This window comes from Musa acuminata, chromosome BXJ1-1 (assembly GCF_036884655.1).
Source record: "Musa acuminata AAA Group cultivar baxijiao chromosome BXJ1-1, Cavendish_Baxijiao_AAA, whole genome shotgun sequence".
Lineage (NCBI taxonomy): Eukaryota > Viridiplantae > Streptophyta > Magnoliopsida > Zingiberales > Musaceae > Musa > Musa acuminata.
The window spans coordinates 37,456,699-37,480,332 of NC_088327.1; the positions used below are offsets into that span (position 1 = coordinate 37,456,699).

The 23,634-nt window shown below is 33.3% G+C and overlaps 1 protein-coding gene and 1 long non-coding RNA gene across 2 annotated transcripts; both read left to right on the forward strand.

Annotated features, from left to right (window-relative positions):
- The first annotated feature begins 1,326 nt into the window (after positions 1 to 1,326).
- On the forward strand, positions 1,327 to 5,837 carry LOC135678431 (cell division cycle 20.2, cofactor of APC complex-like). The gene is made up of 2 exons (XM_065191253.1): positions 1,327 to 3,136; positions 3,507 to 5,837. The coding sequence occupies exon 1, from the start codon at positions 1,674 to 1,676 to the stop codon at positions 2,958 to 2,960; it is 1,287 nt and encodes a 428-aa protein (XP_065047325.1). The 5' UTR covers positions 1,327 to 1,673; the 3' UTR covers positions 2,961 to 3,136; positions 3,507 to 5,837.
- Positions 5,838 to 16,303: 10,466 nt separating this feature from the next.
- LOC135678435 (uncharacterized) lies at positions 16,304 to 23,320 on the forward strand. The gene is made up of 2 exons (XR_010514950.1): positions 16,304 to 22,329; positions 22,400 to 23,320. It is a non-coding gene; the product is annotated as an uncharacterized LOC135678435 (long non-coding RNA).
- Positions 23,321 to 23,634: the final 314 nt, after the last annotated feature.

Below are 23,634 nucleotides of genomic sequence, written 5' to 3' on the forward strand. Positions count from 1 at the left end.
TATATTTATTAAGATATTAATTAAAAGTATTATTTTATTATTTAATATATCATTATAGTCATATTTGGTTTATTGATATTTTTATATTTTCTTTTGATAAAGGGAGAGAAAAGTATCTCAGTCTTTTACATAATCTAGTGAAGTCATCATTTTCCAAGTAAAAAAAATAAAAATAAAAAGTTTTTTCAATGATCTTATCTTATAAATAAATATAATTTTATTAGTATTATATTTTAAAAATTAAAATTATGTAAAGATAATTTTGATATGCATAAAGGATATTTTAATGAAAGGATGTCTCTTACAACAATATCGGTTATGACATTTAGGATGCTTTTTAGGCTCTATAAATAGAATTGTAAATGACTATAGTTTATTAATTCATATTTCAATACAATTTCTCCTCTTTATTTTTTAAAAATATTATTATTATTATTATTTTGCTACTTGATATGCTAAGAGAGGCTAGTTAACTAACTCTATGATAATATTTATTTATGTTCGCAAAGATAAGATGGATTAAATATTGAGATTAGAATCTCGATCAATCCGATATGTAAGGGTGAGTTTTTCATATTAAGACATTGATTACATGTCTTTAAGTTCTTTCTAAACTTTATCTTTTTATTTTTATTATTTTAATATCTTATTTGTTTCTTCATCAAAATTTGTATATCATTGTTTTGCTCCAACAATTTAAGATGAAATTTCAATGAATTTTGGTTAGAATAATAATAATAAATTAATATAATTAAAAATGATTAATTAACATGTTTTCTTAATAATTTAAGCATTTAACTATTTATCATCTAAATTGAGAATGGTCAGCATTTACTTCTAGTTTTGTCTAATTGTTCATTGTTTGATCTTTGTTGGATTAATTAGATGCATAATTTATGTGAATGAATATTGTACTAAATTTAAAATTAAAAATAAGATATATTATAATTTGAGACTCAAAACCTAGTGTATTAATAAAAATATTATCAGTTTATAGATATTATTTAAAAATTTTCTTTTTTAGTGACAAATAAAAGAATATCAAATCTCATTATATTAATAATAATTTTAGTAGTTTAAAAACATTGCTTCGTACAAAAAAAATACCACGTCTTGTTTCTTTAACATACAAATTCTAAAAGAGTAAGGTACACGAAATTTAACGTAGATGATAGCTGTATATAACGGTGTGATGTCAAACTACCCGCTACGTAGATTGGGTAAATATAACGAAACGATTTTAGAATGTAACGCTTGGGATGGGTGGCATCTATATAACCCGAGGGCCCACTCTGTTGCAATCACAACAACTTCTCTCCCCTCGCGCGCTCTCGTCCTCTCGGCTCTCGGCTCTCGACTCTCGACTCTCGGCGATCTCGTCGTTCTGCGAAGGTCGGAACTGCTCTCCGACGAACACGAACGGGCACAGCTGCGAGGGTCCTTCCCTTCGATTTTTATTGCGGTGATCTCATTCCTTTCTTTTTTCTCTTGTTTCGTTTCGCTTGGTTCTTCATCCGTCGAAATTTTGATTAGGGTTCAGAATTTTTGTTGGTCTTGGGGTTCTTTTAATCGATTCTTGGTTGTCGACTTTCTTGTGGGAAGATCGATCTTTCTGGTTTTCTCGATCGTTTTTCGTCACCTAGCCAGTCTCGTTCTGGTTTCGATTGGAAAATATGTCTTCTTCGCGTTCGAGGCGTGTGGAGTACGACCGCTTCATCCCGTTCCGGTCGGCGATGGACATGGACTACGCACGCTTTGCCCTAACCGGGCCTTCGAGACCGCAGCGTGATGGTTCGAGGGAATCCCCATCGAGCGTGGCGTACCAAAAGCTTCTTGACGAGTGCATTTTGAAGAACAGGTCTCGTATCCTCGCTTTCAAGACTGCACCTGAAGCGTCGGCCAGCAAGCTGCCCGAGTTTGACGAGCCCATTCGGCCGCAGAAGAAGCAGCAGAGGCGAATCCCTAAAGAACCAGAGAGGGTTTTGGTAATCCACGGCTTGTTGGATGATAATGTTTTGAATCTCCTCGACTGGGGAAGCAATAATGTGTTGGCGATTGGCCTTGAGGACGCAGTGTATCTCTGGGACGCTGCAAACGAGTCGACTAAGCTTCTACAACCCGAAGAAGACAGAGGACCTATCACTTGCATCCGCTGGTCGCCAGACTGTGCAGTTCTTGCTGTCGCATTTGGCAATTCAGATTTATCCCTGATTGATCCAGCAACAGGACATGTCGTGGATGGGATGGAAGATGAGAACCAGGCCCCTGTGTTGTCACTTGCGTGGAGAAGTAATTCAATCTTGACAGTCGGAAGATTTGATGGCACTGTTGTTGATTATGACTTTAGAAAGGAAGACATGTTCATCTGTTTCTATAATGGGCATCGGCGTGGAGTTTGTAGTCTTAAATGGTCCGTGTTGTCAGGGCGGTATTTGGCGAGTGGAGGGCAGGACAAACTAGTGCACATATGGGATGCCTGCATGCCTGTCTCACGTGACCATCCACGTCAACGTCAATGGCTTCACAGGATCAGCAGCCACACTTCCATTGTGAAGGCCGTTGACTGGTGCCCAACTCGGAGCAACTTGCTGGCTTCTGGTGGAGGTTGCAATGATCATTGTGTTAAGTTTTGGAACACCATTAATGGTGCTTGCTTGAACTCGATTGATGCTGGCTCTGAAGTTTGTGCATTGCTATGGGACAAAAACAAATCTGAATTACTGACCTCCCATGGTTCGCCGAACAATCAACTCACCTTATGGAATTACCCATCCATGACGAGAGTGGCTGAGGTTTCCGATCATTCATCCCGGGTTCTTTCCTTGGCTGGGAGTCCACTGGGAGGTGTAGTAGCTTCTGCAGCAGCAGATGAGACAGTCAGGTTTTGGAATATCTTTGAGACTCCCAAAATAACAAAACCTGAACTGCCCTTTGCCCAATTTAATGTTCTCATAAGATGAAAAGGCGGATAGGTGGAAATGATTAAGATTCCAAATGGAAGACTTCTCTAGTGCTTGACATGAAGATCTGTTGTTGGTAACATTGCAATGGGAAGTTTCGTGGTGTCAAAGAGGCAGCACATTTTCATACAAGCGCATGGATTCGAGATCTTCAAATATGAGCGCAACCGCCTAAGGTAAGTTAGAAGCCTTACAGCCTTTTACAGCATTTTAGTAGGCTTATTTACAACATGACTATCATTGCAGCTACGAGTTTGATTTTTGTTTCCTATTTATTGTTTATCATTTCATAGTTATCGATATGATTATTGCCCAATTGATGAAACATGTGGTCTATAATTTTTGCCCAATTGTTATAATCTAATTATGTGGTTTAAAGTGATTTCAATTTGCTTCTCTTGTGTTTCTTTTTTGTAAGTTACTATCTTTGTCTCATTTTTGTTTGAGAATTTTTGTGCAGACTATATATTTTGTTGTGTATGCTAATCATGCATAATTAGATCAAACTGATAGATGCTTATTGTTTTTTTTCTTTTTTGAGTTCAGATTTCTTATGATATTCAATATGGCTTTGGTATCACATGAAGACATCACATTGCACACCTAGAAGAGTGTTTGACAGTTGAGAGATCTATGCATTATAAGAGGTAATTGCCTATGGCCTTATGTTTCTATTTTTTGTTTCCGACTATAAGTTTCCTATGATATAAGTTAAACTTAAGAATTTTATATTCTTTTAGGACTATAAAGAAACTTTGGACTATAAAGAAACTTTTAGGACTATAAGTTTCCGACTATAAGTTTCTGACTATAAGATTGAACTATATAGCTCTATTGCCAGAACAAAGCACTTGTAATATGGCCTTAAGTATCACATGAAGATATCACATTGCCATAACAAACTTTGAAGATTGAACCGTATAACAAACTTCAGATTTTCTTTTCCATTTTTTTTTTGAGTTGAGATTTCTTATAACATTCAATATGGCCTAGTTATCACATGAAGACATCACATTGCATATCTAGAAGTGTGTTTGACAATCGTGAGATCTATGCATTATAAGAGGTAATTGCCTATGACCCTATGCTTCTTTTTTCTTTTCTAACTATAGGTTTCCTATGATATAAGTTGAACTTCAGAATTTTATATTCTTTTAGGACCATTAAGAAACTTTGAAGATTGAACTGTGTAGCTCTATTGCCAGATCAAAGTACTTTCACATGATGAATTTAAAATCTTGCTATGGTGTCTTTGCTAAATCTTTATTCACAGATACAAAGGTATTAAAGCATCTTTGGATTTGCTTAAAGGGTGAAAATATGGAAACTTATGGTGTTGCACAACTATAATCATATTCAACAACTAAGAGATCTATGCATAATTTTGATCTAAGATGTAACTTCTTATGTCTTTATTTTTTGGGTGACTAAAGGTTCCCTAAAATATCCATTAGCCTTCAGATTTTTTATGTTCTTTTAGGACCATTCTAGAACCCGTGAAAACTTTTATTTGGTGTAGATCTTATTTCACTACGGAGTACTTCATTTCACTTGAAATAGTGTTTTTTTTAATGTTTATTTGCATATACAAAGATACTAAAGCATCTCAGGATTTTGTTTAGAGGGTGAAATAATTTAGAAAATTGTGGAGTTGCAAAACTAGAATTGTGTTTGACAATCAAAAGACTGTTGATCAACCACTCAGATATTGTTTAAAAAACTGTTCATGAAATGAATAACTTTCAATTTGAAATTTTTCGAAAATAAAGATAAGTTCAAGAGTGAAATCCAAGCCTAAAATTTTCTGTTTTTAGTAAGATGTGTCATAATTTCTGTAGAAAGCAGTTACTCAACCTACGAGAACTGCAAACCATAGTATATACCATAATAGTAAAGAGATACCAAACAAATAAATCTATGAGCTTGATAAAGGTGAGGCATTGTAATTCTGTTTATTATGTTTTTCCCTGTGAAATGAACAAAAATATCAAATTTATATGTCTTTCCATGAATAGATTATGTCTTCTGCAACATAGATACACTTCTGATCCTAAGATAGGGCTTGAAAAATGGTGTCAAATGGGATATAATGCAGTTCTAAAGTTTGGAAGTTAGCTTACTAGACCAACAGTTCATAAATGCTTCATTATAGTGATAGTGGAGTAGTTCGGGTCCTTCCGATTAACAGGATCTTCATTAAAGGTTTCGATTTGGATTTATCTTGCTGAATCAGCTGTAGTTGTAGCAGAGTGGTAGCAATGTTCATGAGCTTGATAGACAAGCTTGCTATGTTTCATATAAATGTTCACCAATTAATGACATGGCTACTATTTCAGTATTTTTTCAATTATGCTATTGTGGTCATTTACCACAAGTTTCAGCATCCAAGTACTATATCTGAAATTTGCCTTTGTAAGTATAACACCGACCTTTGAGTTGGTATTTCTTGTTTCCAACTTCCCTATTTGTTTACTGAGATTAAGGTAGCAGCAGCGGGTGTGATTATTTATTGCGATTCCAGTAATATCACATGTGGTACCAAGTTTGAATTTGACATGATAATTCTGATTGATTTATTTAAGTCATCATTTTTTTTAATAATCTATTCATGATCTTGTTGGTTGTAATGGAGAGACAAATTGAATATTGGGTCAGCATTTGAAGTTTCCATCACCAAAGTTACCATCCCTTCCAACACCTCTACCTCTGTGCCCCTTGCCATCATCATATATATCTTGTAAACTATCATTGGCCTTATGGATAAGGCTAATGCGGTGGAGATTGATGATCCTCAGAAAGCTCCAGAGCTTGATCGAGACAAACAAGAAGCTGCAGTGAAGCTCATGGCCAACGGTGCGTGCACCCTTTGCAACACGGGGAAGGTGCATATACAACCTTCTTTTTCTCTTGATTAATGGTTGTTGGTGTTTGAATTATAAAACTAGAAATCAGTTTTATGTTGTGAAATTATGCATTTTTTTATTGATGCGCATATGGTTAGCTCACCCTTATTATCCAGAATAATAATTATTCATACTGGTTAGATTTTGTTATTCTCCCCTCTATTTCAAATGGTCTGAATATTTCGTACCTGATGTGGAGTCATTCATAAAAGATCCTTCTACTAGGTGCTTGTTAGTGTTTGACTTGAAGCCTCACACTTTGAATATAAATTTGAGAGAATTTGTAACATGAATGAACAACTAGTTTACTTTTTTTTTCCAAAAGTGGACGACTTTATATAAAATCTCCAAGCTGATATGCTAGACATTGTTTGTCATAAATGAACTAACAAAATGAAAGAAAGCCGGAAGAACTCGCAAGACTGAATGTTACATCTTTGGACAATGTATCATTCGAACTAGAATCTCAACTTAAACACACACTTTTCCTTCATTTGAATTAATGAATTGGTCCTCCCCTCTTTTTCTATGCTTTCTGAACTTCTTAATGAAATATTTCAAATTGTTTTGAAGAGTTTAATTATTCCAAGAATTACTTCAATGCATTTTAGTGATATACCAAGTGAACTGGTTTTGTAAAAAATTTAGAAGTCATCTGTTATTTTTTTGTTGAGCCTGCATATGGATTTTAAGAAGGAATATGGACACCATTTTTAAGTTCCATTATATTTTTTCCTCTTTTTCTCCTTTTCCTCTATAAATTTACGGTAAGGGTCTTTCCATAATTGTCAATATTATAACAAATGTCTACTATTAGTCATAACCGTCAATATTTTCAGCTTCATACAATGAGATTTTGCCTAACGTCACTGATTATAGATTAAGTTGTTTGCAAATTGTTTCATGCTTAAAGATATTTCACCTCTAACAATTTTCTCATAGATTGCCATTTGTGATGCTTCAGTCATATGTTGAGGCTTACCTTTCATTCATGTTATGATCAAGGCACATTGCTTTTTTTTTTCATTCAGGGACAAAGAGACTTAGAGCATTGATGTTTCATTTACTGGAATTTGAGAATCAGGTTCAAGTATCCTTTCTTTGTTGAATATTTTGGTTACTCCTTTACTAGAAAGTATCTATGGTGGTTTCTCAAATTTTATCATTGAAAAGTCTACTGCTCTAATTAATTCTCTTTCTTGTCTAACTTCTGGCCTGCCTCTTAACATTCTGTAATCTTTTTATCAAATTAGTTATAATTACTAACAAAGAATTGTGACTTCTATTAGTCTTTCTGTTATGTAAGAAAAGAGATCTTATCAAATTCTGGATTGCATTCTAGATATTGCTCTTCTATTACAGATCATTCATCAATAATATTTTTAGACATGTTTTGATTCCTTTAGACTTTGTTTTTTCTCCTTTTGTTATATTATTCATCAATAATAACATTCCATAATCTTTCGAACAAATTAGTTGTCATTACTCATTACTAACAAAGAATTGTGACTTCTATTAGTCTCTCTGTTCCGTAAGAAAGCAAAAAAAAGACCTATCAAATTCTGGAATTGCATTTTAGATACTGCTCTTTATTATATATCATTCATTGATAATATTTTTAGACACATTTTGATTCCTTTAGACTTTGTTTTTTCTCCTTTATTTGTGTGCTTTCCACTTTGCACTATTCTGACTATATATTCTGTAGCTGATATTTAACTAATCGTTTTATCATTTTAAAACTGACAATTTATCATATTAATAATATAGGTTTTCCTACCTTGTTGGATTTGCATGTAAAGGTACTGAACATAATACCTTCGCTGTTGATGAGTCACTTAAAGACTTCGCACAATTAGTTGTTGGACTTTCAGTTGTTGGCTCCACTTTTCAAAATTGTTTTTTTTCCCACATTTGAACATGAGGCAGCAAATAGTTTCCTCATTGTTCTAAGTATGCATTTCTAGATGTCTAGAATTTAGGAGTATATTATTGCTTTGGTTGTCATGAACAATGTTCGCAATATCGTACCGTACCGGTGTTTCGACCTGGGCTCGGTACGGTATGGTACGGTGTACCGAGCGATACCCCCAGGTGCACCGAGCGGTACACCTGATTTCAGTCCGTTAAACTCTCCGAAAATACCTGAAAATAAAAAAAAAGTTAGGATAGGGTTTTCAAGATATAAATAAATATAGTAATAGTATAAGTTTAGCAAAATCAATGTAAATTAGGTAAGAATAGTATCACATATCTTTTTCGGGCTTTGAGGTAGTTTTGTTCGAGGTTCGTATTTCAGCCCGTTATAGATTGAAATATCTACAGAAAAATCATTTGAATTGTTAGACTATTTTATTACAATATAAACTCTAAAATTTAAATTAATTAAATAATTACATATATAGATATACCTGATTGTTGATTTTACCACCAAAACGAACGACGGGCCTCCACCCAATCTAACATTGGCTCTGAATCTTCGTTGTAGAATTGGAGGTCAATTGGATCAATATGATTCAAATATGTAATTTTAATCCAATATGATTTAAATTATGATAAAATCATTATTTATCTACACTAATTATACGATTAACATAGTTAATTTTTCACTAATTACTTCTCTTTCAACACTATAAACATGACAAATACCCTAATAGGTATTAAAGACATTTAATTGATATAAAATCGAATAAATTTCGATTAAATCATCATTAAAATGACTAATCACAGCATTAAATAACTTTAATAAAACTTAATAAAACTTATTTTACTATCATAAATATTATTCAATATTTAATATGCATGAAACATACTAATCATAATGTTAAAGATCTTAATTACTCTCTAATTAAAGAAAGCGAATACATACCTCTTGATTAGAAAGCTCTTTCTCTTAATCTTCCCAAATTAGCCTCGATTGAATTCACAAATCGTTGTTTTGTAGAGTTTAGGAGAGAAAAAAAAGTTTGAGAGAGAGTTTAAGAGAGTATAATGAAATAGGGGAGAAGAATAGCTTAAATAGAATGAGAAAGGGCTCCAACGGTCAAATTGACCGTTGGAGCACTGTAGCACTGCTACAGTGCGGTAACGATCGAAATCGACCGTTACCGATTTGTGCCGGGCGATAACGGTTGAAATTTCGACCGTTACCGCTCGATATTATATCGTATCGTTCGATACGAGGTTTTTTTGAATGTACCGCCCGATAGCGGGCGGTCTGCGTACCGGTATGTACTGTTCGTACCGGGCGGTACAATTCGGTATTGCAGACCTTGGTCATGAATATAGAAATTCAGAAAATAAATCTATCTGAGATATTTTTTTTCTGCTGTTATGTAGTCCATTCTCTAATCTTATATAGGAAATATTTTATTGATGTCAGTTATCTAGTTTTACGTGACATGCCATATTTAGTAATTTGTGCATCTCTGTGTATTTGCCTCGTTCAAGATTCAGATTGTTCATTGTACCAACAACAATAAGAAGTGAAGATATCATGGGTAGCTACTATCATTTTCTAAAATGCTGTATGATTGGTTATAACCATTGGGTGTCATACAATTTCAACAATGGTGATTTAGATTTATTTACTCTCAAGTGTTGGTGCTATCAGTTTTTTTGGTTATGTTAATGGTGCTCTGAGCTAGGAACTAGGTCAGAAATTTTTTTAAAAAAATTGAAGAGAATCTCAAGAAGTAAGAAATCATGAAGACAAATGTCCATCTTTAAATATTTTTGTGATTTTAAATGGAATATTAAATGCAAAGCTTCCTTTCTTGTGATCTTAGAGTTCTCTCTTGGTGATTGTTATTTGTCATAGCTTGATAAGGATTAGTAACCAGATGACACTCACTTAATATGGGTTGTTTCTCTTTTATTTTCAAAATTTGCTATCAAGTAGATGTTAATACAGACAAATTCCAACGATTTATGACCTCTCCTCGACCTTTAGGTGTTAATGTTAGTGTGTTTGTCTTGATGAAATTTGGGACTCAATTGCTGATGGTTTCAGTTTGGTCATTTCTCAGATGATGGCGATTGCAATATGTGGATATGGAATTATGGGATAGTGTCACTTGGTAGAATGTCTTTTCTTTGATTATTAGCTCTTATGTTGTCTAGATTCAACTTCCAATAGCATTTTGTAGTGCTTGTGATCAAGATTTTAGTTATGCTCACTGATCCGAAGTTTTTGTTTATGTTCACTTATCCAAATTGAGAGAATTACATGGGCTCTTGAAATGTTGCTGAAGTCAAGTCTGCAATTTTGTGCCCTTGACATTGGAACTATAAATTTTTATGATGTGTTGTTAGCAAGAAGTTCTTATGCATTTATGATGCAATCATTACTATAGTTAATAAGGTTTTATAATGTGGCATTTTATATTGTTTGCTATGCTTTAGCTAAATTGACTTTACTCAACTTGATACTCAAAGAACATCCTTGTGTAATTTTTATGGTCCTTTTTGCTTATCATGTTATTACTTCTAAAATAATTAATTTGTAATTCTATGATGGTAAATGTACAATGTGAAATATTAAGTGTAAATAAAATCTCACTCAAATTGAAATGACTAGCAAAGCAAATTATAAAGGTATCATACAAAGCTAGTTGTTAATTAGAACATATTTGTGCAGCATTCAACTGATATCTCAATAAAAGATGCTTCTTAATCAGGTTAAAACACATGTACTTATCCATACATTTTGAAGGTACACTCAATCAGTTACGTTTTGATATGGTAATTTGAAATTTTTATTTTTAGTCTCCATAGGTTAGGCTTTGTAGAATCACTAGATTTGGGTATAAAAGTAGATGCATAACTGAATCATGACACCTTTGGCTCATATCATATTCTTTTTTATCACTAAATAGGAAGCTAGCTACTTAGTTTTGATGAACATCTTCTATTGTTTATAAAGCAAATTGTCATGCCCTGCAATTCTTTATGTTGTTTTTCTTCTTTCATTTTTTCATGTAATATGGTATCAAAACTTAATCGTTGACCCGTATGCTTGTCCCTCTTGGATTTGTATGCTATGTTTGTATGTAGTTGTTTTTGCTTTTCATGTACTTTCCAACTTCCATGAATGAATTGAATATTGGTACCAATTCTAACGCAATATAATGTGATATAACACAAAAATACAAAAATTGTTAGTTGAAATCTTTAGGAATGTACAATATATTAATTAATGCTAGCAAATGATCGGATTGATGTTGTCAAATTGACTCTGTTAGAACGTCAATCCTTGTTGTCAATATATCATACCAACTCAGGCAGAACATCAATAACATCAATCCTTATTGTCAATATACCTTGGTTACTTTAATTATGGCTATCTAAAATCGAAACATGAAAAAATTTTTGAGGAAAATAATTTGGAGTACATAAATTATTTTTTATGACTTTTAAACATAATACAGTTGTTTGTGGTAAAATTCCAAATTATTTTGTTATGTTTAATGAAATTTGTCACCAAATTGGGAGTATAACTAAATTTCCTTTGTCATGAGAAAAAATAATAGATAATTTTAGAAAGAAATATTGATAACAATTAAGAAGAAGTTGACAAAGACATATACCGCAAACAAAACATATAAAATATTTAAAATAATTAGGAAAATATGATTTAATTGAAAGCAGTCTGAAAAATGTTTAAATAATATTTAACACAATAAAAACATGGAAAATTAAAAATCTACTTATGTTGATAAAGATGTTAGAGAAATGTTTACAAATTTATGAAAATTAAAAATTTCACAAAAGTTGTCTTAGTCTAAGAATATATTTTCCTCAAATCTTAAAAATCCATAATAGTTTATCACAGAATCAAAATCTTCAAAGGCATTCTTATAGACTACACCTATTCGATCCAAAACATAGTTATCTAATAAGGGACATGACGAGTGCCTACTGGGCCTCTACTTGAACTTCATTAACTCAAACAAACATAGTTCACTCGATCAAGGATCTCTGCTAATTTCCTTGCCCTCAAACACCTATTGCATCAATGATAACATATTTTATAATTTAAAAGAAACAGTCAACAAAGAAAAAATACTCTTAACATGCCTCCTTAGTTTTGATGTAATGCATTACTTAGCTTTTAAGGAATGAACATTTTGATTTTTTAAAAAATAGATGTAATTGAAATAAAGTTTACAAAAGGTAGAATATGGTGATTAGGAATACTTGTTAATTGGCTAAAATATGTTAATTGTTGCCATTTTGTGTGTCTTCATTAAGAATTAATTATAAAAAATACAGTTATCATTTAATAAATATAAGGCATTGTTAGAGATTACATTTTAGAGGAAGGGAGATGCATACTTGAAAAGGTCATTTTATAAATATAAAGCAGTATTAGAGCTCAAATTTTAGCGGAAGAGAAGCATAGTTGAAATTTGAAAAGATCTACCAAGTTTTTTTTTTAGTCTAAAATATCACATTCTAAATAAATACCTTGATGATATCTATAATCTATTGTTTGGACTCTGGATTATAGTATCTCTTTCTCTTTCATTCAAATTTGTTAATGATAAAAAATGACTAACAACTTGTTTGTATACCAGGCGGAACATGTTGGTATACTATCTTATATACCAGTACCATACTACTCTGATATATTATTGAAACCGATAACGGACTGAGATTGAAAATATTATTTTTTGGTGTGTATTTTGTTTATTTCAATTTGTTTACAAGAGTAGTTCTAATTCATTTTTATGGGTATTAACTTTATTTATGGTAACATGTGGAATTTTACTGCAAGACAACTACGTAGTTTGTCAACATGGCAACCAATTTTAGTGACTAAGACTTTTAGTTAAAAGCAAGGGCTTTTCAATTTTAGTTATTTTGGGTTACATGAATGAACAAACAGTGTACTTTTTTTTCCCAAAAGTGGACAAATTTAAACATGCAAGATGATATGCTAAACATTGTTTGTAAAAAATGAACTAACAAAATGAAAGAATGCAGGAAGAACTCGCAAGACTCTAAATGTTTACATCTTTGGGCAATGTATCATTCAAATCAGAAGCTCAGCTTAAACACATACTTTACCTTCATTTGAATTAGTGAATTGGTCCCCCCTCTCTCTTTTTGTTAAGCCTTCTGAATTTTTTAATGAAATATTACAAACTTGTTTGAAGAGTTCAATTATTCCAAGAATTACTTCAATGCATTTCTGATTTTAGTAAGATGCGTCATAATTTCTGTAGAAAGCAGTTATTTCAACCTAAGAGAATTGTAAACCACAGTATATTTCATAATAGTAAAGAGATACCAAACAAATAAATCTATGAGCTTGATAAAGGTGAGGCATTGTAATTCTGTTTATTATGTTTTTCCCTGTGAAATGAATAAAAATATCAAATTTACATATCTTTCCATGAATAGACTAGGTCTTCTGCAACATAGATACACTTCTGATCCTAAGATAGGGCTAGAAAAATGGTGCCAAATGGGATATAATGCAACATAGATACACTTCATTATGGTGATAGTGGAGTAGTTCGGGTCCTTCCGATTAACAGGATCTTCATTGAATCTGAAGGTTCTGATTTGTGATTGTTTCAGTCTATGGGATTTATCTTGCTGAATCAGTTGTAGCTGTAGAAGAGTAGTAGCAATGTTCATGAGCTTGATAGACAAGCTTGTTATGTTTCATATAAATGTTCACCAATTAATGACATGGCTACTATTTCAATATTTTTTCAATTCTGCTGTTGTGGTCATTTACCACAAGTTTCAGCATCCAAGCACTATATCTGAAATTTTCCTTTTGTAAGTATAACACCGACCTTTGAGTTGGTATTTCTTGTTTCCAACTTCCTTATTTGTTTACTGAGATTAAGGTAGCAGCAGCGGTTGTGATTATTTATTGCGATTCCAGTAATATCACATGTGGTACCAAGTTTGAATTTGACATGATAATTCCGATTGAATTATTTAAGTCATCATTTTTTTAATAATAGATTGATGATCTTGTTGGATGTAATGGAGAAACAAAATGAATATTGGGTAAGCATTTGAAGTCTCCATCACCAAAGTTACCATCCCTTCCAACACCTCTACCTCTGTGCCTCTTGCCATCGTCATGTACATCTTGTAAACTATCATTGGCCTTATGGACAAGGCTAATGCGGTGGACATTGATGATCCTCAGGAAACTCCATAGCCTGATCAAGACAAACAAGAAGCTCGTGGCCAACGGTGCGTGTACCCTTTGCAAGAAGGGGATGGTGTATATACAACCTTCTTTTTCTCTTGATTAGTGGTTGTTGGTGTTTGAATTGTAAAACTAGAAATCTATTTTATGTTATGAAATTACGCATCGAAGAACAAGAGAATGAATGTCTTATCAATTACCAATGAGATCATCTAGTATTTTTTTTATTAATGCACATATGCTTAGCTCACCCTTGTTATCCAGAATAATAGTTATTCATATTGGTCAGATTTTTTTTGTTACCCTCGTGTTTCAAATGGTTTGAATATTTCGTGCTTGACGTGGAGCCATCCAGAAAAGATCCATCTACTAGGTGCTTGTTAGTGTTTGACTTGAAGCCTCCCACTTTGGATAAAAATTTGAGAGAATTTGTATATGAATGAACAACCAGTGTACTTTTTTTTTCCCAAAAGTGGACAAATTTATATATCCAAGCTGATATGCTAGATATTGTTTGTCAAAAATGAACTAACAAAATGAAAGAATGCAGGAAGAACTCGTAAGATTCTGAACGTTTACATCTTGGGGCAATGTATCATTCGAACCAGAAGCTTAGCTTAAACACACACTTTACCTTCATTTGAATTAGTGAATTGGTCCCCCATCTCTCTCTCTCTGTTAAGCCTTCTGAATTTGTTAATGAAATATTGCAAATCGTTTTGAAGAGTTCAATTATTTCAAGAATTACTTCAATGCATTTTATTGGTATACTAAGTGAACTGATTTTGCAAAAAATTTAGAAGTCATATGTTAATTTATAAGTAAAACAAAGGGACGTCGCTTGTTTTTTTGCTCGCGTGGGAGAAGAAACCCTCCCCACGCACCAAAAAGGGTGACGAGGCAATCGCCCCTTTTTATGTTATATATATATATATCGAATGTACCTCTCGGTATACAGTAAGTACCATATCATACCGAGCGAATCTCAAAACTCCGATATTGTATGAAATTTCAATCCTTGTCCTGAACATACATTTATTATTCATTATAATCCTTGTCCTGAACATATATTTGTTATTCATTATAAGTTTTTGGTTTTTGTATATTGGATCTTAAGTTGCTAAACTAAAAATGTATGTATTGGAATGAAATCCTACAGAAACAAGATGTCTAATTAGTTTATGTCAACTAATCTAGACAAAAGTAAGCAAATAATGGGTTGGACGGATAGTTTACATTATATGATTCAAGTTTCAAAAATTCTATATATTCTTGCAAAACTCTTAGGATATGCCGAAATAAAAGTTGCAATTGATCACAACAAGAAAAATGATATAACTTAATTCCTCGATGGTGTGACAAAATTTGAACATTTTTTTTGTATTACAATGTCTCTTTAACTCAAGTCCATGATAGTGTAATCAATTTAATTGTGTTCTTTTATATAAATTATTATCTGAAAGAGTCTTCCCATATTTTCTTAATTTCTGATTTTTTTTATTTTAGTACACTTGTTAATGGAGCTATCTCTTGATCTTCCAAGGCATTCTCTCATTAAGATATTAGGACAAGCTACCTAGTTGATATATGGATCTGAAAATTGAATAAAAGTCACATAAAGATTGCATCTTTCATGAAACAAATAGGATAAATATTTATATAGTTGGGTTTCCTTAGCACAAATGGAGTACCAATAGACTAGGTTAATTAAAAATGTTCTCACCTTGAACGTTAGGCAGGAGGCAAGGTTAGGAGGAACAAATTTAAATGGACAAATTTATCTTATATAAGTATGTGTTAGGCATAAATAAATTTTTGCTTAGTTGTAAACAAGATGAAACATGTTCAATCTAGTAGAGTTATTATGTTGATGTGAATGCCTCAATCGAGAACTTCATTTTCTCCAGGATTTTCTGCATTGGAAGTCATTGTATCATAGGTTAGTGATATGTTCAGAGATGGCTATGCTTAATTTCCCCCTTCACCAAAATCACAGCCATAGAGAAAACAAACTTTCTTATGTTTTTATGTATTGGCAAAAAATGTTTCTCATTGTTAGGTTTAAAAAAGCGAGTAGTGCCATGATTCAAAGAACTCTTTGTTGTCTAATTAGACAGAAGTATACTTATTTTTTGGATCTACAATTGTCACTTTTAAATTCTTGCTCGGTGTTTCAATTTTTATCTTTCTCAAAGAAAATTAGTTTCTTTACTTGATTTCTTGTTATGAGTACTAATGTTTCTAACACCGCCAATGTCGGTCCCAAGCCCGAATGAAAAAGGTGGAGGGTTGCTTAAGGCCATAAAAAGCCAGTGTTGAAAACATGTTAGTACTCATAAGCATGATCCTAACTGTTTCATGGTAAGACTAGTCCGTCACAATAAATTAATGCAACATATATTGACCTCTCCAGTTATTATGAGAAATAGAGTTTTCTGTTCCTAATTCTAACATTTAAAGTGCCCATTAGTTCTTTAAATCAAGGTCTGCAATACCGAATGATACTGCTCGTACCGGGCGGTACATACCGGTCCGTCAATAGACCAGTACACGGACAGCCCACTACCGAGCGGTACCATCAATTAAGGCATTATCGTTATCGATTGAGGTGTTATTATCGACGGTGATCGAGGGAGAAGAAAGAAGAGGGAGAAGACGAAGAAAGAAATAGGAAAAAAAGGTAAAACCTGGATGTCACCTCTCTCCTCCTCGTCTGTCGACGACTTCTCATCTGTGCACGGGAGAAGAGGCATCGGCTTGTGGGGCGGAGAGAAGCGAAGATTTTTTTTTTTCTTCTCTTCTTGGGCAATGTCGCCTCGGGCATCATCGCAATATTTTTGTTTTTTAGATGTCATAAGTTTTTTTTTATCTGCACGTCACCCCGCATAGAGGTAAACTGTGCAGTTTACCTATATATATATATATATACATATATATATATATACATACATATATATACACACACACACAGCGGTATACCAAAATATACCACTCGGTATATAGTATCATACCGTATCGAATAAGTCTTGAAATTTTGGTATAGTACAAAATTTCAATCCTTGATTTAAGTGACTTCTTTTATGGACTAACATGCAAATATCGGGACTGTGTAACTTATATATCATGAACTAGCATTGTCCATAATGTAAGTTACTTATATAAGAAACCAACAAGTATGCTTTCTGTGGATGATAATTGTTAGGACGGGAAACCACAGCATGTGGATAAGGCTCTTAATGGTGAAATTTTATAGGTTAGATCAAGGTATGCAATACCGTACCGTATTAGTATTTCGAGGTTGGCTCGGTATGGTACAGTACCGTATACCGAGCGGTACGTCAGGGTGTACCGAGCGGTACACCTAATTTAGGTGTAAGACCCTCCGAAAATACCTAAAAATAAAAAAAAAGTTAGGATAGGATTTTTACGTTAGAAATAAATATAGTAATAGCATAAGTTTAGTAAAATCAATATAAATTAGGTAAGAATAGTATCATATATCTTTTTCAGGCTTTGAAGAATATCTTATGCAAGGTTCGTATTTCAGTTTAGTACGGATTATCCTTATGTAAACATACCTCTTGATTAGAAAGTTCTTCCTCTTAATCTTCCTAAATTAGCCTCGATTCAATTCACAAATCGTTGTTTTGTAGAGTTTAGGAGAGAACAAATGTGAGAAAAAAAGAGTTTGAGATAGTTTAAGAGTATGAGAATGTAATGGAGTGAAATAAAGGAGAAGAAGGGTTTTTAAATACCATAAGAAAGGGTTCCAACGGTCAATTTGACCATTGGAGCACTGTATCACTGTTACCGAGCAGTTTTAAATATTTCTTCCTCTTACTGTAGCATTGTAGCACTCTAGCATGTTCTGTCCGGTAGCGGGTGGTCCGCAAACTGGTATGTCGTCGGACCGGTACGTATCGCCCGTACCGGGTGGTATCATTCTAAATTGGTTGGATCAAGATTGACAATCCTTTGAACATGATGAGGTAAACTACTCCACTCTATTTGACTTTGTGAACTAAAACTTGATGGTTAATTTTTTTTTTAACTTTTTATTGGCAGCTGTAATGACATATATGAATCTCCAATTGAATTGTGAGAGACACGATGGCTATGCAGGTCCATCTTCTCAAAGGATTTGGACTGCCATTTAAATGAACAAGTCTCCACATTGTTAGTTACAGATGTTCTTCTGTTTCTTCTTTGCATTTTGTTCTATAATATTTTGTGTCAAACATTGAAATAATTATAGATGATGTGTTCCATATTACTTAATAGAAATTCTTTTGCTTTTTGGCTTTCCACGTGTTTAAAAGTGTTCTTTCTTAGTTTAGAGGATTCCACAATAAGTTTATGAAGAAACTAATGTTAATTAAATTATTTTTTCATGCATATTATGTGAATGGATATGGTTTCTTATCAAATCAATTTACAACCTGATTTGGCAATTTTGTACTTGAATAGTTGGGTCTGTCTTCAATATTTGATGAAATTGTTAAAACTGAAGTAACCAGGCACATGCAACCTACTGATTACTTGAGCTTGTTTGGGGAAGAATTCAAATGAACTGAAGATTATTGGGATGCTTCTTATTTGAATGTCTTGGATATATCTGTAGCGGAAGAAGGCAGTCCTCATGTCTTATTTGGATGTGCTTCACAAGTATGTTCTAAATGATCACCTACCCTATAATGTTTTTTAAACTAAGTATCATGTTTTTTTCCTATTGGAATAACTTTTAGCCACCAGGAGTTTGCTTCTGTAACTAAATTGTCGAGTGTTTACGTTCTTTTATAATGAATAGATAGCCTCTCCTGTTCTGCAAATTGGCTAATAGTAATTTAAAATTTTGGTCCCTATTACCACTTATACAAGCACTGCTTCCAGGTGAAAGGTCTCTGTTTTAAGTTAAAACTTTTAACACCTTTTACTAGTTTATATATTAATTAATTTGGATGGATTCTGATTTCCTTTCATTTGATGGCACGTCTTCCTCCAATTAGCCTCCTAAATCAAGTTGATGATAGTTTTTCTTTGTGGAAACATCCTTCTGTCCAGCATGCTCTCTCTCAGGTTCAGCAGTGATGCATCTGGGTGATATACGTTACATGCATTTGTATTCTTATCAAAAGTCTCAACAATTCATATTAATCTGTTGTTGCAGATAATAATAATGTCATCGTCATCTTCTTAATGCTTGTGCGGGCTATCTGTCTTCATTCTTATCATCTCGTGTTTGTTGGTTTCATACCAAGTTTAATTATGAATAGACAACTTACTTTTTGGCTTTCTAAGTAAGCATTTATTTTTCAATCTTCAGGCAAAAGCAGCATGTGTATTGATTGATTTATGCTTTGGACCATTATCACCATGGATATATACAATTACTGCAAAGGTTTCATCTTTTTCCATAATAAGTCTACATATTAAGTCAACAACTTGTATTTTTGTAACTGCATTGACCCTTTTTCATGTTGATCTTGCAATTGAACTTCCGGAGGATCTCTTGGTGTTATTCAAGTAATTTCATCATTCTTCTTGTTTTTATTACTGTTATGAAGGCTTAATTCTTTATTATAATGAATGCTCGTTTGGTTGGTTGGTTGGTTATGAAGTCATGGATACAAGTGTAAGATATTGATATGATGGATATGGGTATGTATCAATGTATAATGTTCACTATTTAATGTGACAAAATTTGGTATTTATTTAATGTTAGAATAGGTAGATGTATATAAATCATGATTCATCATAATTAACCTATTCATCATGAAAATATATAAACAATGTTTGGTGAATTATCTAACATAAGCAATTAAAACTATCTATGTTTGATGAGTACTTGGTCATTTCTTGGTGCAGATCTGACCTTTTTTGTGGTCAATACATTGTGATTTATTGTGGATGGTCAAATTATCAATCACTAATTTTCTCTTGAAATAATCTCCTCATTTTGAGAAAAATGTTATTTGATTTGAACATCATAGTCCTAGCATAACAAAGACTATGAAGTTCAGAGGCAATTTGTTCTGCTGTGGTATAATATTTGATGATGATTGTTCAGATGACAATTAGTTTCACCATTTGATGATTGTTCAGATGGCAGTGGTTGATGATTGTCGAACTATGTTATGCTAGTATAATACTAGCATGGAGTTTTGTTTTATACCAAGGATGTCCCTGAACACACAATCAAGCACAAGGCTTGTTCCAGCCATATGTTTAAACCGTGCTGATCGGCATGTATTGTACTGACATGTCCATCCTGATGAACTAAAAAAATACTTTCTATGACCTATCATAGATGTTATTTTGTGATCCATCTATTACCTTATTATGAAGATTCCAACAATATCAGTCATTTGTACACTTGAATAAAACCCTGATCTCTTGAATTTGATCCTGATCATCATAGCAGTTATTGTGAAACTGAAACTTTTGTCTGTTGGATTGGAGTTTTCCTTTTTTTCTAGAGAGCCAATAAAGAACCTACTGTTTCAGTGTTCTGATGATACAACTATGACGCAGCCTTGTACAGAGTTCTTTGGAGTGTTGTGCTAAACTCTTATGGGACTTTTATGGACCAATATAACTACTGTTGTGGCTTGGAAAGCTATATATTTCTTAATGGGTAGCAGATTATTTTTTACATGTTTCTAAGATACCAATATACACTTAAAATATACACTTCAAATCCTGTGAATGCAAGTCCTTTCGTTCTAGTTACTGTCATTTAGTACTTTTTAGTTCATGAACCCTGTATGTGACATCCATCTTTCATCTGTGTGCTCAAGAAACTGTGAATTTCATCACAATGCCCTCGTTATTATCCAAATTCTATCCACTTCCTCCTGAATAAAAAATCAAGAAAAGGAAAAAATTTCGTATGATAGATTATGCACTTATTTTCATGCTTCATGTTTGGTTGACTCTGTTCATAATGCCCCTACCGGGTGTTTCCATAATCTACTAGTCGTGCTTATGCTGCTTTGAAGCAAGGTATACAATTTTGAATGGTACCACCCGGTACAGGCGGTACGTACCGATCCGATAGGTTACCGGTATGCGGACCACCCATTACCAGGAGGAACGCTTAAACTATCTCAAACCCTTCTCATGTTTTTAAACCATTCTTCTCCCCTATTTCACTCCATTTCATTCTCATACTCTGTTAAACTATCTCAAACTCTTTTTTTCTCATATTTGTGTTATCTTAAACTCCATTACACCTAAATTAGGCGTACCGTACCATATCAAGCCAACCTCGAAATGTCGGTACGGTACGATGTTTCAATCCTTGCTTTGAAATATATCTTGCTGGCCTTGTCTGAGCATATGGATGATGTACTGTCAAAATATAAGGTTTGACCTTCTATTAAAGTATCAAGCATAATTTTGCTTACTCTTTCCAATCAGATAGATGATGCTTTTACCATCCGTGTAGGAATTTAAACATAGGCTTCTATTTCTTTTAGAGATGCTAGAACCCTTCCGTGATCCTGTGATTACTGGAACAAAGAATACAACTTCTGAAGATGCTAATGATATACACTTGGAGAAATAGAAGAACTGTTGTATTGCATTCAATGTTATATGTACTGCATTACGAAGGCCTGCCATTCTTCCTTTTGTGGAATCTGAATGGAGACGTGAATCTATTGCACCAAGGTCTATTGTAACAGCATATGCTAATATCATAGAGAAATTAAAAAAACTTTAACATCTTTATAGTTTATACTTTATAATGCTTATTTTTGGAGATGCAAAGAGAGAGATGAAGTGATCGGTGAAGACTACAGTTTAAAAAGATGTGAGAGTCAAAAAAGAAGAAATTATTTTTTGTTTTTTTTTTTCCCTGCAACAAAAAGAATCTTATCAAATGCACCTTGTCGGTTGTTACATTACTTGGTTTTTAGCTGACAATATACTGTCTTCATTGTCTTTCTATATTGCAGTGTACTCCTTTTTGTTTTGGGGCCACATATGCCATTTCTTCAGATATTGACCTTTGCAAATGTTCATTTCCTAAGGTGGCTGATCAAGAGTCTTTAGCTGTTTCTTCTAACTTTGTGATATGTTCTCATGGGGCTTCTAGCACATCCAGTAATCCGGATGAAGCAAAGAGAAAGATTGATGCATCTAAAGCTGCCACAAGAAAGATGTACTCCAAGATGCTAATCTGTAGTTTGCTCCTAGAGATCTGTCAAAAATTGTTCTGACAAGTGTTTCAAATTATTTTACTGGGGACTGGATCAGATTGAATTTCAGTTGTGGTGTTTCAGAGGTGAATAAGATTTCAAATAACAACTTTCAGAATATTGGTTTCTTTGCTGATTACTTGTATTCACAAGCAGATTATCTACAACTTGTAAACTATCAAGATTCGGTATATAGGGCTTCCCAATTTGAACATTTGGCAGCTGATTTGTGTTCCCAGCATGACAACCCCAGAAAGCCATGAAGCTGCAATAGAATCCATACTCTTGGCTGCAGAATGTTATGCCAACTCATTCTTTATAATCGATTTCATATGGATGCAATTCAGAGCTTATGAATCAGATGAAAATCATTGGATCCAAATTCATGAATAAAAATGGATTAGTGGTGTTTTATGAAGACCTTAAGAGATGTAATGTCAATCTGGAGACAATAGCTTATCTTGAAAGTAAAAGAGATATAACTGTTCTACAAATTCTGCTTCCGCTAAACTGGACCTCGAATCTGAGAGAATTTTGGCTCTTTGGAAACCTTGTACATATTATTTTGAAGATAATCAGTAGGCTTTAGAAATATCACAAGTCGACATTGAATCTGATGTGGCAACTTTGATTAGGCAGAATCAACCATTGCTTTGCCACTTTGTAATCCTCCTACAGAGTCTCCCCTCTTTCTACTGCATTCTGCAACTGAGTTATCCTGTTCTGCAGAGAATGTTAATGACATTATACTGCAGTCAGCTGCAAATCTTAGTGGACAACTTACAATTTTGTACACCCAACTGAAAGCAGGCAACATACAACTTGAAATGGTAAAGTTACATGGGCTGCCAAGGTGCTGGGCACTTCTTGAAAGATTAATCTGGAAATGATGAACGGACATATCCCATTGGTATCAAAAGTGCTGGTTTCATCTACAGAACTTTAGTTCCACATTTATCATGGATGCAGAAAATATCTAGATTTTCAAGTTGCACATGTTCATTTTCTAGATTTTTAGGATGGATGTCAGTATCTTGAAATACAAAGCAATACTTGAAGGAACACTTGTTTATTGCCTCTGGTCTTTCACAAATTTCATCGTTTTTTCAGTTTTTGAGGATGAGTTAGCACTTACCGATAATTTAGTAATAGAATTTTTAATCTGCATATTCATATCCATCAGGTACCAAAACACACTCCCACAGAATTTGAGTCTTCTGATCAGTCAGATGTTAAACTATCATTTCAGGTACTTTTTCCTCACATGCATATGTTATTCCCAAACATAAGAAAACAGTTTGGTGAGTTTGGAGAAATAATTTTGGAAGCTATTGGTATGCAACTAAACTCTCTTCCATGCAGTTTGCGGACCTTTGTTGGTGGTCATTATC

What these genes read in the sequence shown, in the direction of transcription:
- LOC135678431 (XM_065191253.1), top strand. Translation starts at nt 1,674, where the DNA reads ATGTCTTCTTCGCGTTCGAGGCGTGTGGAGTACGACCGCTTCATCCCG.